The 17,307-nt window shown below is 41.7% G+C and overlaps 1 protein-coding gene across 1 annotated transcript in view; it reads right to left on the bottom strand.

Moving 5' to 3' along the window:
- EDC3 (enhancer of mRNA decapping 3) overlaps positions 1–17,307 on the bottom strand; it is a 60,963-nt gene that overhangs the window by 25,222 nt on the left and 18,434 nt on the right. The window contains exons 2-3 of the mRNA XM_044230592.1: positions 16,823–17,004; positions 12,850–13,169 (exon numbers count right to left, since the gene is read on the bottom strand). Coding sequence (XP_044086527.1) covers positions 12,850–13,169; positions 16,823–16,986 — 484 coding nt within the window. The 5' untranslated portion in view covers positions 16,987–17,004. The remainder of the gene's footprint in view (positions 1–12,849; positions 13,170–16,822; positions 17,005–17,307) is intronic.

Genomic DNA, 17,307 nt, shown 5'->3' on the forward strand with positions numbered 1-17,307 from the left:
GGAATCTTTCTAAGCCGCTTATTATGCTCAGTAGCTACAAATTCATACTAATAATAATTACAAATAATACTAATAATGCAATCACAACTGAACAAGCGCATGGCACAGCTAACACTTCCCCTATTCCTCTTACAGGCATTCTTTAGCCAGGATGAAGTTCTTAAAAAATTCATCAGATCTAAAGAAGATGGTCTCCCAAATTAAAAAGTATTAAGGTTATTCCAAACATGAATGCATACGGCCTATCACTGACCAACCTCACAGTAAGTGAATATTGTACATCAAGACTCTACGAACTATTTCGACTCTGCCAAATCCAGTTCACTGCCTGCTTCTGTAGGTAAGTTTTACTGGAACAGCCACACTCATTTGTTTACATATTGTCTAAGGCTACCTCTGTGCTACAAAAGCAACAAAAAGTACTTAAGACAGAGAACTTACGACCTGCTTTTACCACCTAAAGTGTTTATCTGACCTTTTACAGAAGTTCGCTCACCCTGCTCTCCATCATGCCTCTCAGAAGTACTCTTTTTGGTTACTATAAGTTTCTTTTTTTTTCAGCTAATGACTCTTCAGGCAACAAAATTTTAAATTTTTTAATTAACTGAGCCCAGGATCAGTTCTTTGAACCTCTGTTTCAATAATAATTAGTAAGAATAATAATAGTGTCACTCAACTACTGTCTTTTGTTAAGATTTTATTTGAGAGACAGTGCATGAGCACAGGCTGGGGGAGGAACGGTGAGAGGGACAATCAGACTCTCAGCTGAATGCAGAGCCCAATGTGGGGAGCTCAACCCTGAGAGCATGACCTGAGCCCCAATCAAGAGTTGGAAACCTAACCGACTGAGCCACCCAAGTGTCCCTAAACTAGTGTCTTTCAACTCTACACTCAATCTTCACAGTGCCAGGCTGGAACTCTAAAACTACTCTTTCCTTAGCTGGCTGCCGGTTAGCTTCCACTACCAGCAGTAGTTACCTGAAGAGAATGGAAGGAGAAAGGAAGGAGGAATGAGAAGGGACTTCCTCTTTGTTTGCTTGCTATCTGCATCAGCACTGCCCTGCCAGCTGGTTCCAGACTCCAGTTTTTCTTTTCAGCTGGTGTAGACAGAACAAGCTTCACTGTAACTCCCTGAAGAACCACCAGTGGCTCTGGGAAGCCCGTTCTCTGAACATCCACGTTCTGAGAACAGCAACCTCTTCCCAGCTTCTTCTCCCTCAATGTCTCCTTTTGCTTCTTTGGTCTTCTGACACCTACTTAACCAATTCTATTAAATTTGGTCTGAAATAACTAGCATGGTTACTATTTTCTTTAGTGGTATATCAAGATCTAAAAAATTAATGACTCAGAGCTAATTACTCTTCTAACCAAATGTTAATGTTTAATGAGCAAAAAAGTTCTGAACCATTAATAAAATATTACTTCAAAATTGTTATTTAATCCTTTTTAATTTGTAAAGGTCAAGAACTTTCTGAATTACAGACAGACAGACATACAGAGAAATAGCACTTATAGCTCCAATTCTAAAGTCTCAGACATGGGCCAAGAGTAAACACAGACCAGTCTAGACGTTAAAGAGCCCATCTTCTCCCAGTGTGGCTGGAAGTCTTAATTGACTGGAACTCAAAGCAGACAAATAGACAAACAGAAAAGATTGAAAAAAGACTAACCTAATTCTCTGTTAACAGTCTCTAATTCAACAAAGTAGGTATCTAGAAAACATTAATCCCCTAACAGAGGTCAAGTGATCAAACCATAAAGGCAAACCCCTAATCACCGCTGCTACCAATGAGGGGGAACAGCTTAGCTATAAACAAACCAAGAATGAAGACAAACACAAAATTAGTCAAAGGGGAAAATACTAAAGAAACACAAAGAGTCTACTGCAGCTCTGGATTCATCCCTGGGAACCAAGAAAAGATGTAGCCAGGCTTGAACTGCTCAGAAGTGCAGCACTGATTTTTATTTTTACAGCTTTACTGAAGTATAATCAGTATACAAAAACCTACACATACTTCATGTATACAATTTTAGAAGTTTGGACATATTCAAACACTTGCTATACCATGCCCGCAATCACAGTAATAAACCTATCCATCACCTCCCATCACCCCCAAAAAAGTCAATGACTCACAGCTATTCACTGTTCTAACTAAATATTAATTTTTTAATAAGCAAAACATTTTGAACGACTGAGCCAAATTTAAACCAATATCACTGTAAAGGTTTACTCCGAGTTTATCTAGTCTTTTTTAATTTGTCCTTTTGTGTCTTGTATCTGATATATACATATAATATGTATGTATGTATGTATGACAGAAAACAATAAATTGAAGAGCCACTTAAGAGTTGTCAATGTCACAGGAATGTTTAGTTTTAAAAGAGGAAGCACAAGAAACCTAATGAAATAATATTATGAGTCAAATATTTCATGCTTATATTTTTTAAAGATTTTATTTATTTATTTGACAGAGAGAGAAAGAGCGCAAGTAGGCAGAGCAGCAGGCAGAGGGAGGAGGAGAAGCAGGCTCTCTCCTGAGCAGGGACCCTGATGCGGGGCTCAATCCCAGGACCCTGGAATCATGACCTGAGCCCAAAACAGCAACTTAACCAACTGAGCCACCCAGATGCCCCCACTTATTGCTTATTTTAACACACATATAGGCCAAAGCATAATTTGTCTGAAGCTGAATATAGTTTATCTGAAAGACACAAATGGGGGGGGGGGTTTCCATAAGTATCTTCATTTCCGCGAACTGCACCTATAATCATACTACTGCTTACTGGATCCAAAACACATTTCACAGGGCACCTAGGTGGCTAGGTCATTAAGCATCTCCCTTCAGCTCAGGTCACGATCCTGACCTTAGTCCTAGAGTCCTAGGACTAAGCCCCACATTGGGCTCCCTGCTCAGCAGGAAACCTGTTTCTCTCTCTCCCACTCCCCCTGCTTGTGTTCCCTCTCTCGCAGTCTGGCTAATTAATTAATTAATTAATGGGGGCGCAAATTTCACTTCGGAAAAAATTCTGATCAGCATTTTTCTTTATTTGTTCAAAAATGTTCATTAAGCATCTGCTGTCCACCAGGATCTGTGCTAAGTGCCAGAGAGTCAATGGTGAACAATATGTGACCCCAGTCCTCTCCTGTTACACTCAACCCCCCTCACGATCACCCCCAATCACTTCTGCAAACCCGACAGTCAAACTGCTCACATCTTCCACCATGTACTTTCAGTAGGCCCTTGCCACAGATAAGCAATTTTAGAGTTTTGCCCTGTAAGCAGACCCTGCTGTTGTCTACCCAACATCCATACCTCTCTACCCTCAGAACAAAACCCATTTTTGTTCAGATAGATACAATGCCTCCTCTAAGGTGAAGGAATGGATTAGTTTCTGAATCAATCATGTGGTGCTCATGCCAACAACTGATTTAAGCATGGGCACGAGAAGAATACTGGTCAAGTAGACAGGATTGGGGGAAGGGCAAAGGGCAGCTCTTGCAGCAGGTTGTTTTTTTTTTGTTTTTTTTTTGTTTTTTAAGATTTTACTTACTATGTCAGAGAGAGAGCGAGCGAGCGCGCAAGCAATGGGAAGGGAGAAGCAGATTCCCCACTGAGCAGGGAGCCCGATGGGGCGCTGGGTCCCAGGGCCCTGCGATCATGACCTGAGCTGAACGCAGACACTTCACTGACTGAGCCACCCAGGCATCCCAGCAGTTTCCGATAAAGGTTTACTCACTCCTAAAGAACTTCTGATTCTCGATCAGGGGCAATATTACCCCCATGGGATATCTGACAATGTCTAGAGACATTTTTGGTTATGACAACTGGTGGTGGTTGGGGAGTGCTCCTGGCATCTAGAAGGTAGAGTCCATGGATGCTGATAAAGATTCAACAACTGCATAGGACAGTCTCCCACAACAATTATCTGGCCCCAAATGCCAAAAGTACTGAGGTTAAGAAGCCCTGCTAAAGAGGACACCCTGGAAGAGACAGTGTCTTCTCTCCTTCTAAAGAATCTGGATGAGACACACAGAACTGCTGGACCCAGCTAGTTTCAGTCTGAGAACAAAGCCAACACACAGAGGAGAGCTTCAGAGAAACAAGACTGAAGGCCTGATTATACTATCCCTGGAAACGTCCCAACTCTGGACTTCACCTATGACATAATTTCTCTGTTATCTGAGCCATGAAGTAGGGTTTCTATTACTAAATCAGAGCACCCTGATATAATCCACTTGTACATGAACATTTACTACGAGCTTTTTCCCAAAGCGGACTTCATTGTTACACTTTAAAGTATCGTTAAGGTATTAGAAAGGCGAGAAAATAGTTAAGATGGTTATTACTGTCTCCCTTTACTAGCCAAGAGCAGAGGAAGACACTAAGGACTCACTCCACTTGTCATCTTCCAGAGCCTATGTACCTGGCACCATCTTAAGCTTTGATAGACACATTTTCTCAGTCTGTCTTCCAAACAACCCGATTAAAATCAGCATTCTACAAATGAAGAAACTAAGGATGCTCCAAACTGATAATGTCTGAGTTAGGTTTTGAACTCTGAGCTGTCAGATTCCAAATTCCACACAATTGTGGAAACAAGTAGGGAAACCACAAAACTCTGATAGACCCAGGGAAAAGTTAAAAGAACGAACAGACGATCACGTCTAGAAAATGAGCACATAAGGTAAAGGCAAAAACTTCTTCAGTATAGCACAAGGCTAAAAAGGAATTCAAAAGGAACAGGAAACAAGCATTCCTTTTTTAAAAATAACTTTTTGGGGGCGCCCGGATGGCTCAATGGGTTAAGCCTCTACCTTCAGTTCAGGTCATGGTCTCAGGGTCCTGGGATCGAGACGAGACCCGCGTCACGTCAGGCTCTCTGCTCAGAGGGAAGCCTGCTTCCCCCTCTCTCTTTGCCTGCCTCTCTGCCTACTTGTGATTTCTCTGTCAAATAAATAAATAAAATCCTTTTTAAAAAAATTTTTAAAAATAACTTTTTGTTAACAAATGTTCACAGTAATGCATAAAATATATAGAAAATTCCAGATACTCACTTAACATTTTGACATGTTTCCTTTTAGTCAAAAATATGCATCCATCTTTTTTTTTTTTTAAAGATTTTATTTATTTATTTGGCAGAGAGAGAGATCACAAGTAGACAGAGAGGCAGGCAGAGAGAGGGAAGCAGGCTCCCTGTTGAGCAGAAAGCCCGACTCAGGGCTCGATCCCAGGACCCTGAGATCATGACCTGAGCTGAAGGCAGAGGCTTTAACCCACTGAGCCACCCAGGTGCCCCAATATGCATCCATCTTATAAAATTTTATACCTTGCTTTCTTGCTTAAGAGCTTAGTTCTGGGGAACGCCTGGGTGGCTCAGTTGGTTAAGCAGCTGCCTTCGGCTCAGGTCATGATCCCAGCGCCGTGGGATCAAGTCCCACATCGAGCTCCTTGCTCAGCAGGGAGCCTGCTTCTTCCTCTGCCTCTGCCTGCCATTCCGTCTGCCTGTGCTAGCTCTCTCCCCCTCTCTCTCTCTGATAAATAAATAAAATCTTTAAAAAAAAAAAAAGAGCTTAGTTCTGTTTCATGAAAGATTTCTCCAAATATCTTTTTATATGATTTTTTATAGGTTATACCCTATTGATCTACACCATCCCTACTGCTGAGGTTTTTTTTATTTTTAATTTTTTTTCCTTTTTATTTATTTGATAGAGAAATCACAAGTAGGCAGAGAAGCAGGCAGAGAGAGAGACAGGGAAGCAAGCTCCCCGCTGAGCAGAGAGCCCGACGTGGGGCTCGATCCCAGGACCCTGAGACCATGACCTGAGCCGAAGGCAGAGGCTTAACCCACTGAGCCACCCAGGCGCCCCCCTACTGCTGAGTTTTTAAGCTATTTCTCACTCCTATTGTTACAGACTCAGCCCAAACATACCACGCTGATCACTGCAGCTGAAAGATCATCCCCACTGGACTGCCTGCAGCGGTGCAGGTGCCTTTCAGCTGGCACTTGCCTTATACCACCTACTTTGTTCTGCAGTTATCTGTGTTCTTACTCTAACTCCCCAAGGACACCGTAAGCCAGCAGAGGGCAGAACCATGTCATTCAGACTGTCACCCAATTCTATGCCTAGCCCACCATAAATACACAAATCTCTGAATAGAAACAGCTATATCAACACACACACACACAAACACACAAACCAAAAACACCACCAAAAAACAACAAAAGTTAGGAGTCTAAAGAAGTCACAAAAGAAAAGCCATCTTGAGATTAACTATGGGAAAGAAAGGGATCTATCAAAACTATGAGCGACTGAAAAGGTTAGGAAGACGAAGTTGTCAACAGTAATACAAAAGAGGGAGAATAAGGCAGGGGCTTCCGAGGAAAGGAGTTTAGCTGTGCCCACTAGGAAGTGACAATGAACTATCCCGGATCTATCACAACAACAGATGAAAATAAGCAATTAACCAATTTAAGAGAAGGCAGGGTAAAAGCAGCAAAACAGGAAGCCATTTTTGGCTCAGCCTAAAGGCTCTACAAACACCACTTCCAACCAAACCAGAGTTGTGCCTTTAGAAAGTAACAGGTATTTTTCCTCATGCTCTGTCTCAAGACAGACCTTACATTCACTCGTTTGACAAATATACACTAAGGACCAGCCATGTTCCAAATACTGTCCGGAAAGCAGACAGTGGAAAAAAACCTCCAAGAGGAAATCGTAGGTCAGCAAGAAAAAGACAAAATAAAGTAAACGAAAGGCAGGCCAATATGCTTAGTTGTCTTCCTATTCTTCCTCTTGCTCACAGTGAATACAAATATTACGAAGTTCTGGGTGAATAAGTGGTCTGGATACTTGGGTTACTCAGCCCAAAGGTCTTGGCTCTGTATTTAAAATGGCCTCTGGCTACTAAGAGAGAAAAGCACTTCCCTTGGAAAAGATAAACAGTGCTTTGCAGATTTCTTTACCTTTCAATTACAAGGGCCAAATATGTGTTAAGACTAGAGGCTGGCCGCCTTCCTGTGCCATTTTGCTGCCAGCCTCTGGCACAAAAGCCCTCTGGCCAGGATAACTTAACAACAAACCCATTGTTGTGTAACCCTCACTGCCACTTATTTATTGGTTTTTGTCACACACATATTGTGAAGGGGAACTTTGTCCTGCAGTTAGCACGCTAAAGGGCACCTGAAGGTCAAACTGCAAATCTTTTAATGTCAGACTCAACAGGCTTCACGAGGAAGTGACTGAGAGCATCTGGGACCTTCTTTTCAATTCCCCAAATTCCAGGCCTTAGTAATCAGTCAACTTCTTGGGCTCCAGCAGCAGCACCAGGGTTTTCAAGCCTGTTGGATGAAGCACACCCAAGGAGGTTAAGTCACAGTAGGACCTCAGTAGGACCATAAAAACTTTCTAACCTCAGATGGTGCGGTCCCTGTTACACTGAACACACTATACACAGACCTGTATCCTTAGCTGGTCTCAAATGGTTTTCCCTCTACTCCCCAGCACTCATGTTCCATTCAGCTACATGACAAATACTCTCAGTGGTCAGTTCAATGGCCAAAGTCACAGGAACTATCCTCCATAACCACCCCACATATACACACAACCTAAAGAAGAGATTAAAATCTGCTTGTGCTAAATCTATCAATGTTGGATCAGGTAACCAGAACCAACAAATCCTCTACAACTCATCATTAACCTTGAAAGAACACTAAAAACCAGAGAGATTATTATATTCCTATACTTTATCAATCTACTAGTCTCAGTATCAATGCACATAGACCAGAGAAAATTCTACTTACATATCTCTAATGAGAAAAATATTTAACCTCCATTTCTTCATTCATTGATGAGAAAAACACTGATAATCTACATCACAACTACAGTGGGAAAAAACCACTCTATTTTCTTGGAATCCTTAAAATGCCACATAAAATGCAAAGTCTCTGGCAGACCAGTCTACTAAGTGAACTCAGGGTTCACTGAACAAATAAAGGCAACTCTACCTTCCAACATAAACCAATTCTGAGCCACATCTCATCATCAGATTCCCAGGCCACAGACATTTTCCACACTAACCTGGATTCAAAAGAAGTTCTCTGAATACAATAACATTTTAGTGCCATGACCTCTTTACCTTATTTATGTGCACTTGAACACCAACCAGCAAAAGCAGAAGAAACATCTACCAGGGAATGCTTTTGAGAGTGATCCCACTTTTTTACCAGTGACTTAGTAAAAATCAAATAAATTGTTTTGAACTTAACTGCACTCTTTCAAGAGAGTTGGTATAATTGTTGGTAAGGGAGGAAAAATTAGAAAGACACTCTTACTATAACATCCAGCAATCATACTCCTAGGTATTTACCCAACTGATCTGAAAACTTAAGTCCACACAAAACCCACACACAAATGTTTATATCAGTTTTATTCATAATCACCAAAAGCTAGAAGCAACTAAGATGCCCTTTGATAGATAAATGGATAGGCAAACTCTGACACATCCATACAGTGGAATATTGTTCAGCACTAAAAGGAAATGAGCTATCCAGCCACAAAAAAACATGAATGAATCTTAAACACACATTAAGTGAAAGAAGCCTGTCTCAAAAAGCTACGTACTGCATTTTAATTATGTGATATTCTGGAAAAGGCAAAACTGGAGAAATGGTGAAAGGATCAGCAGTTGCTGAGGTGGGGGAAAGGTCGTGGAGGATAAAGGGGAAGGACTGAAATGGTGAAAAAGGGATCCTGTATAATATTGTAATGATGGATACAAGGCACTGTATTTGTTAAAACCCAAAGAACTTAAGAGCACAAAGAATAAGCCCATGGGGCACCTGGGTGGCTCAGCTGGTTAAATGCAATCCCTGCCTCAGGCTCCCTACTCAGTGCAGAGTCTGCTTCTCCCTCTCCTCCTCCCCCAGCTGATGCTCTCTTTCTCTCTCACTTTCCCTCTCAAATAAATAAAATCTTTATAAAAGAATTAGCCTTAGTGTATGCAAATTTTTAAAATACCATTGAGGAGGTGGGAGGATCCCAAGACAGACGGCAGAAGGGGACAAAACAATCTGCTACAAATGTACAAAAAAGTCAATGAAGGGAGTGTGGGTGCAGGTTATTAACTCTGATAGTGCTATAACCATGCAGAATGGAATCATTTAAGCCAATGGATGGCAGATAGTAGGAGACAGGTCTCTCATTGTTAGAGTGAGAAGTTACACATAAAAAAAGGAGGCAGCTAGAATGAGGCGACATGGTAATGGGTTAGAGTTGGACACAACTGTATGAACTCACATTAACTTAATATAGTACAGAAAGTCATATAGAAAATAATAGATACACACCTATACATGTATACAGATACCTGTTTCCTTGCTCTGTCAGCCAAAAGGCAACACCCAGTAGCAATGAGCACATCTAGCACCCAGACAGTGGCTTGTAATACCATTCTCCAATAAAAGAAACAGGGCTCCCTGGAGACATGGTTTATTCTAGGGTAGGGTAGGGTGCTCGCTTCGGCAGCACATACATTCTAGGGTAGGGTAGGAAATAAAGAAGATAAACCTGGAGCATCTTGTACTGCCAGAAAGTAGAGAAGTAGTAGGGCCCCCCCACCACAAGAATGGGGGAATGTCAAAGGAACACAGGAGCTAACTAAAACAGCTACCAGTTGTGAAAACAAACAATTTCAGCACTAAAATAAAGCAGTGATGAATTATAACCCAAGGTAGACGATAACTATGAGTCCTTACTGATAAAAAATACTTAACTGAGTCAACAGGGGAGAAGAGACAAATCTCTGACGTAAAAGAATTCCGAATAATTTATGCAGATACGCTGCATATCTTTCCACTCCTTAGGTATGGACTGCACACACAGACATCCTTTCAATATGGAAGGGGGTGGGAAAACCTCTACAGAGTAGAAATTTGACACACACATTCCCTCAGCCCAGATATCAAGGTCAACATCAAGTCATAAACCATACTGATATCACATGCCCTTAATACGATGTGATGAAAATAACTTATCACCTTGGTCTTCCTCCCCCAAACACATAACCCAATCTAATCATGAGAAAAACACCAAATACCAATGGAGGGATACTCTACAAAATACCTGACCAGTACTCATCAAAATAGTCTAGGTCACCAAAACTAATCAGAGTCTGAGAACCGTCAGAAGCAAGAGGAGATTGACTACTAAAGATAAGGGGGTGTGCGGGACAGAAGTCTATGATGAGAACAGGTAATGAGAATGAAATACTGATTTTAATTAATAATAATATATCAACATTGGTTCATTAATTATAACAAATCTACCTTAGTAATGTAAGATGTTAATAACAGGAGGAAAAAATATTTAGGAAAAAACTGCTAATGAAGGTTGTCTCCAAGCACATGAGACTATAAATTGCTTGAATATTTGAACTTTAAACAAACAAGTCCATGTTTTTGGTAAAGAAAGAGTTGGTTTTTTTTTTTTTTTAGAAAGATTTTATTTATTTATCAGATAGAGATCACAATAGGCAGAGAGGCAGGCTGAGCCGCTGAGCAGAGAGCCCGAAGCGGGACTCAATCCCAGGACCCTGAGATCATGACCTGAGCCGAAGGCAGAGGCTTTAACCCACTGAGCCACTCAGGCGCCCTAAGAAAAAGAGCTTTTTAAAACGAGAGTAGGGGCACCTACGTGGCTCAGTCAGTTGAGCACCCGCCTCTTGGTTTCTGTTCAGGTCAGGTCATGATCTCAGAGTCCAAATTCTGGGCATGAAGCCTGCTTAAGATTCTCTCCCTCTCTGACGAAATATAAGAGACTGTGGACTCTGAGAAACAAACTGAGGGTTTTGTAGGGGAGGGGGTGGGGGGTTGGGTGAGCCTGGTGGTGGGTATTATGGAGTGCAAGTGTTGCATGGAGGACTGGGTGTGGTACATAAACAATGAATCTTGGAACATTGAAAAAAATAAAATTACAAAAAAAAAAAGATTCTCTCCCTCTCCCTCTGGTTCCTCCTTCCTCTCATCCTGCACACACAGGCACAGGCAAGCTCACTCTCTAAAATAAATAAATAAACATTTTTTAAAAATTAGAAAGGGAGAATAAAGCGAAGTAGTGAGGGTTAAAGTTGAAATGGAAAGAACAAATTTTCTACCCAAGCATTCTACGGGTTTTTCCAAGGATACCAAAGTAACAATTCAATTTCACTCTCAGGTTTTCAATTATTGTCAATTTAGACAGTTTTTTTTTTTTTTTAAGATTATAGTCATTTGAGAGAGCGAGAGAGCACATGCAAAAGCAGCAGGGAGGGGGAAAGGGAGAGGCAGATTCCCCACTGGGTGGGGAGCCCAATGCGGAGCTTGATCCTAGGACCCCAGGATCATGACCTGGGCCAACTGCAGTCACGTAACTGATGAGCCACCTAGGTGCCCCGATTCAGACAGTTACCTACCTAAGCAATGAAGGAAAATGTCCAGAAATAATTTTTTTTTAATTTCCAAAAGTTTAAGATTTTTATTTGACACAAAGATCACAAGTAGGCAGAGAAAGAGGAAGGAAAGCAGGCTTCCCGCTGAGCAAAGAGCCTGATGTGGGGCTCAATCCCCAGTACCCTGAGATCATGACCTGAACCGAAGCCAGAGGCTTTAACCCACTGAGCCACCCAGGCGCCCCTTAATTTCCAATATTTCAATAGCTTGTTCACAAAATCAAGGCATCTTCAAAACTTGAAACTGTTGACCCCTAAGACAGAGACCATACAGATTTTGGTGAATGTTAAACTTCACTTTTTTTTTTTTTTTTTTTAAGATTTTATTTATTTATTTGACAGAGAAAGACAAAGTGAGAAAGGGAACACAAGCAGGGGCAGTGGGAGGGGGAGAAGTAGGCTTCCTGCCAAGCAGGGAGCCTGATGCGGGGCTCGATCCCAGGACCCCGGGATCATGACCCGAGCCAAAGGCAGACACTTAAGGACTGAGCCACCCAGGTCCCCCTATACTTCACTTTTTATAACATTACACATAACAAAACTGAATATGCTAAAGAGCAAACTACATTCTAGTGAATTACCTATGGTTCCATAGTGATTGAATGGCATTCAACAATTTGTGAGTGCCAAACAAAACTGGGCCATGAATACACCTGTGCATTTCCTCCTTGATGTGTCAGTAAGGACAGGGAATACAGCAAATTCAAAAAACTGTAGTCTGTTAGAAACTGTCTGATCACAGAGAGGCATAGGCCAATCCCTTCCTTTTTTTTTTTTTTTAAAGGATTATTTATTTATTTGACAGAGAGAGAGGAATCACAAGTAGGCAGAGAGAGGGGGGAAGCAGGCTCCCTGCTGAGCAGAGAACCCAATGTGGGGCTCGATCCCAGGACCCTGAGACCATGACCCAAGCCAAAGGCAGAGGCTCAACCCACTGAGCCACTCAGGCGCCCCACTTCCTGTCTTCTTAAGGATGGAAACCAAATCACAAGTTATTCAAAAATGCCCTGGAACACCCACGTGCTCAACTCAAACATCACTACTTCCATCAGTTACCAGATTGAAGTTAATAATGACTTCTGTCTATGTGAACTCCAGGCAGGTCACTGGCTTTTCTTGAAGGAAGTTAAGTGGAGGGAGAGAGCAACGAGCTGATGTGAGTCGCTAACAGCTTATTTTCTTTCCCTTAATATCCTGAGGGACTAGCCCTGCATGAAGTTGATCATGCTGTATTTTTGTGAAGCTCTGCAAGCATCCTTTTTTATGAGGGTAATAAAGAATTTCTTTAAAGAACAGCAGTGGATAAGAGCTTATAGGCCTAAAACACAAGATTAAGAAGATACATCAACTTGATTCAACTTACAAGAGTTGTGCCGACGGCGGAAACTTTTGGACTGACTCAGGGACTCCGTGTGCCTGTCCACATAGCTCTTTGAGCACTGTTGCTGCTGTGGGGAAATGGCAACATCCTGACTCTTCACGTCTGTCCTCTTAGGGATATTCTGAGGGGCACTGCTGGAAGAGGCTGGCTTCTTCACCAGCTTGCCCGTGCCATTCTGATTGATACCCACTTGGTACCCAACACCAGAATGGCCTAATTCTGTCTGATGAAGGTCTCCAAAATGTTGGTTTTCTCCAGGACCTGGTATCTCCAGAATTTTTAATTCCGTAATGTCACCTGCCCTGAAATACACAAAAGAATCCAAGTCTCAAAACTGTAATGGTGTCACAACCAATACTCGTAAGAACATACTTCACAATAACCAAAAGGCTGTAATAACCAACAAACCCAAGTCCCCCCATAAGATGAATGGCTAAACAAAATACGGTACAAACACACAGTAAAATATTTACTCAGCCTTTAAAAGGAGGGAAATTTTGACACATGCTACCATATGGATGAACCTTGAAGACACTATTTCTAAGTAAAATAAGCCATCACAAAAGGACAGTGATTAAATGATCCCACTTATATGAGATATCTAGAACCATCAAATTCATAGTGAAAGAAAGTAAAAAGGTGGTTATTTGGGCTAGAGGAAGGGGGACTGTAGTTAGTTTATAGGGTATCAAGTTTCAGTGTGTGAGGATGGAAAAGTTCTCGAGATGGAGAGTGGTAATGGTTGCCCATTATGTGAATGTACTTAATGCCACTGAAATGTACACTGAAAAGTGGTTAAAATGGTAAATTTTATGTTGTGGCTACCTTACCACGTTAAAAAATAATACAGGCAATGTAAAACACACACACACACACACACACACACAAAGTCTAACGGTAATAAAAATTATGAAACTGGGATCAACAGCAACCAGCTACACTTTTGCAGACCTGTGGTTTTTTGTTTTTTTCCTAACTGAAGTATAGCTGATATACAATATTGCATTAGTTCCAGGTGTACAACATAATGATCTGATATTTACATATACCATGAAATAATCACCACAGTAAGTCTAGTGACCATCTGTCACCACATAAAGTTATTTTATATGCCATACTTTACATTCCTATGACTTACTTATAACTGGAAATCTGTACCTCTTAATCCAGGGCTCCTATTCCAGTGAATTATCAGAGGCAAAAGTGAGGAAAAGTAGTAGACTACTTAAAGACAAGGCTCAGCAACAACAGTCAAGTGACAGCACTGGCCTTTAAAGAGACCTATTATTAATCACAAAACTATCACCAGCATCTTAGATTTTCAGAATGCCTAATAGATTTTTTCATTCATTCACTCACTTTGTCATTCAATAAGTGTATATACAGCACTTACCATATGGTCTGCCCTGTGCTAGGAATGGAATAGACAGAGACGAAAACCAACACATGCCCAAAACGAACAGTCTGGTCAGTGGAAAAAACAAGTAGACAATCAAAAGTGTTAAATACTGTGTGTATTTAGGTGTGTATAGGGGGCCAAAGAGCCCAAAAGCAAAATATGTATGCTACTCTGGCAGAAATCGATGAGACATTTAAACAAAGCCTGAGCAGGGAAGGAAAATAAGAGCTGGCCCAGCAGTATGGGGGGTGGGTGCCTATCACAGACCAAGGCTCAGAGACTGAGAAAATGCGGCGCACCTGAGAAAGTGCCAACATCATGTTGTTACTAACGGGAAAGATGCTTGTGGAAAGCCACCAAGAGGTAAGGCTGTGGAGGTAATCAGGGACTAGATCATAATCACATTGAATTTTTCTGGTGACTATAGAAAAGGTGGAAAAACTAGAGGGAAAAGCACCCAATAGGAGACCAGGCGAGAAATAAGAGAAGATGAACAGGACAAGTGACGTGCAAAGGGAGAGGAGAGGATGAACCCAAGAGACATTTGGAATCCATAGGGTTTGGTGACTAAATGAATATGATGAACAAAAAGAAAGAAGGATTTATAATGATTCTAAGCTTCTAATTTGGAAAGCTGTCATTAGCCACCAATTAAGGGCAGACCTTTGGAAGAAGAAACCTGCAGGTGATATAATGAGCTCAGCTTTGAAATTTTTTTTTTTTAAAGGTTTTTATTTATTTGACAGAGATCACAAGTAGGCAGAGAAGCAGGCAGAGAGAGGGGGAGGAAGCAGGCTTCCTGCTGAGCAGAGAGCCTGATGTGGGGCTCGATCCCAGGACCCTGAGATCATGACCCGAGCCGAAGGCAGAGGCTCAACCCACTGAGCCACCCAGGCGCCCCTAAGCTTTGAAATTCTTAAATCTAAGATATTTTCTGGGATATCCACCTGGAAATGGCCAATAGACAAAGTAAGTGTCTGGAGTTCAGATAATGGGTCTTAATTAAAGATCTGGAGTCTCCGCCGGGTGCCTGGGTGGCTCAGTGGGTTAAGCCTCCGCCTTCGGCTCAGGTCATGATTTCAGGGTCCTGGGATTGAGTCCTGAGTCAGGCTCTCTGCCCAGCAGGGAGCCTGCTTCCCCCTCTCTGCCTACTTGTGATCTCTCTCTCTCAAAAAAAGAAAAAAAAAAAAAAAAAGATCTGGAGTTTCATTAATGTGTAAGAAGTATACATGAAATGGTCTAGGGAGATTACAGACTGAGAAAAGAATAAAAAATAAAACCAGAATAAACCAATCTTAAAAAGTGAGTAGAAGAAAAGGAATCTGGTGCCGGGGGATGTAAAGGAATGGAGGAATACATGGAAAGAAAACCCAAAGGGGTGACAGAGAAATTAAAGAGGGCACTCCAACACTTAGGGAGCATCTGACTAAGGTTAGCATTAAAACACTGCCACTGAATTTGCCTATTCGGTCATTTGCAACCTTGGCAAGAGCTCATTCAGAAAGATGATAATGTTAGAAGAAAGATAACTGTGGGGTTAAGGAAGGACTAGAGAATGAGGCCACAAAGGAAATGAAAGCAGACTGTTTTGCTCTGAAAAGAACTGTGGGTATAAAGAGAAGGGAAATGACAGGGCAACACCTAATGGTAAACACCAAGATGTGGCAGGTGTGTGGGTGTGCGTGTGTGTAAGTGAATGTGGGTGTGTAGGAGGGTGTGACCTGTGGGGGAAGGCTGGGAATGTTAGAATGCAAAGAGGAAAATGAGGTATGAAGGTTGAAAATGAAGACACAAAAGAGAGAGAGAACAGTGTCAAAGGAGACAGAAAAGGATAGTATATAAAGCATATGGGATAAGGGTAGCCCTAAACACAGAGGGCATGCCTTCTACTGAGTCTTCAGAAGGGCTAAGACATTAAGAATGGATACTCCTAGAGAAAAGATTAAGTGAAGGTATTGTTCAGAAAGTCAAGGAAGTTCTTGCCTGACTGTTTTGTTGTTGTTTTTGTTGCCATTTTAACCTAAGAATGGAGATTTTGTGACAAACTGGTGAAAAGAGGGATGTGAAGACAAGTGAACTTGAAATCTGCAGACAAACACTAAAAAACACATGTTCCTGTAACTAAGGACATCAGCTATTGGTGACAGTGTGCTTCTAGAGATAAATTAAGACACAAATCTACAAAGAAAGATACATTAATGTGGGGGGTGGGAAGATCAGTAAAGGCCTTAGATATAAGAAAACACAAATAACAAAAGCCAAAGAAAACAGAAAGCTTATTCCAAATTTGACCCATTTAAATAAGAATATTGAGGGCTTGACAGAGCTAAGAAAAAGGTTTCACAAACCCTGATTCGTAGCTGAAAGCTAATTACCACACAAAGTCTATACTGAAACAACAGCTAGACTATGAAGGTTAAGACTGCAAAATCTCACCCCTGACAAGACACTACTGAAAAGCAGCCCTATCCAAGAGAAGAATGTCGGCAACTAGACCTAGATTCAAGCTCCACAGACCACCAGACTAGATTTGAAGAAATCAGTCAGGACACTCACCTGAAGGTGACTTCTGGCACGAGGCACTTCACTCCATTGTGAAAAGGCCGGGTGAGAGAAATGGTCTGGCTGATCTGATCCACGGCTGACACTCTTCCCTGATAGACACCCAGGCTATCTCCGCAGTTGATGGACACAATACTGCCCAGCCAATCTGTAGCCATGTTTCTGATGTAAGACCACTGTAGAGAGAAGGAGTCATGCAAATCTTTTTTTTTTTTTTCCAATTTATTTATTTTCAGAAAAACAGTATTCATTATTTTTTCACCACACCCAGTGCTCCATGCAAGCTGTGCCCTCTATAATACCCACCACCTGGTACCCCAACCTCCCACCCCCCCACCACTTCAAACCCCTCAGATTGTTTTTCAGAGTCCATAGTCTCTCATGGTTCATCTCCTCTTCCAATTTACCCCAAAGCACATACCCTCCCCAATGTCCATAACCCTACCCCCCTTCTCCCAACCCCCGGAGTCATGCAAATC

The sequence above is a fragment of the Neovison vison genome, chromosome 13, assembly GCF_020171115.1.
Source record: "Neovison vison isolate M4711 chromosome 13, ASM_NN_V1, whole genome shotgun sequence".
NCBI lineage: Eukaryota > Metazoa > Chordata > Mammalia > Carnivora > Mustelidae > Neogale > Neogale vison.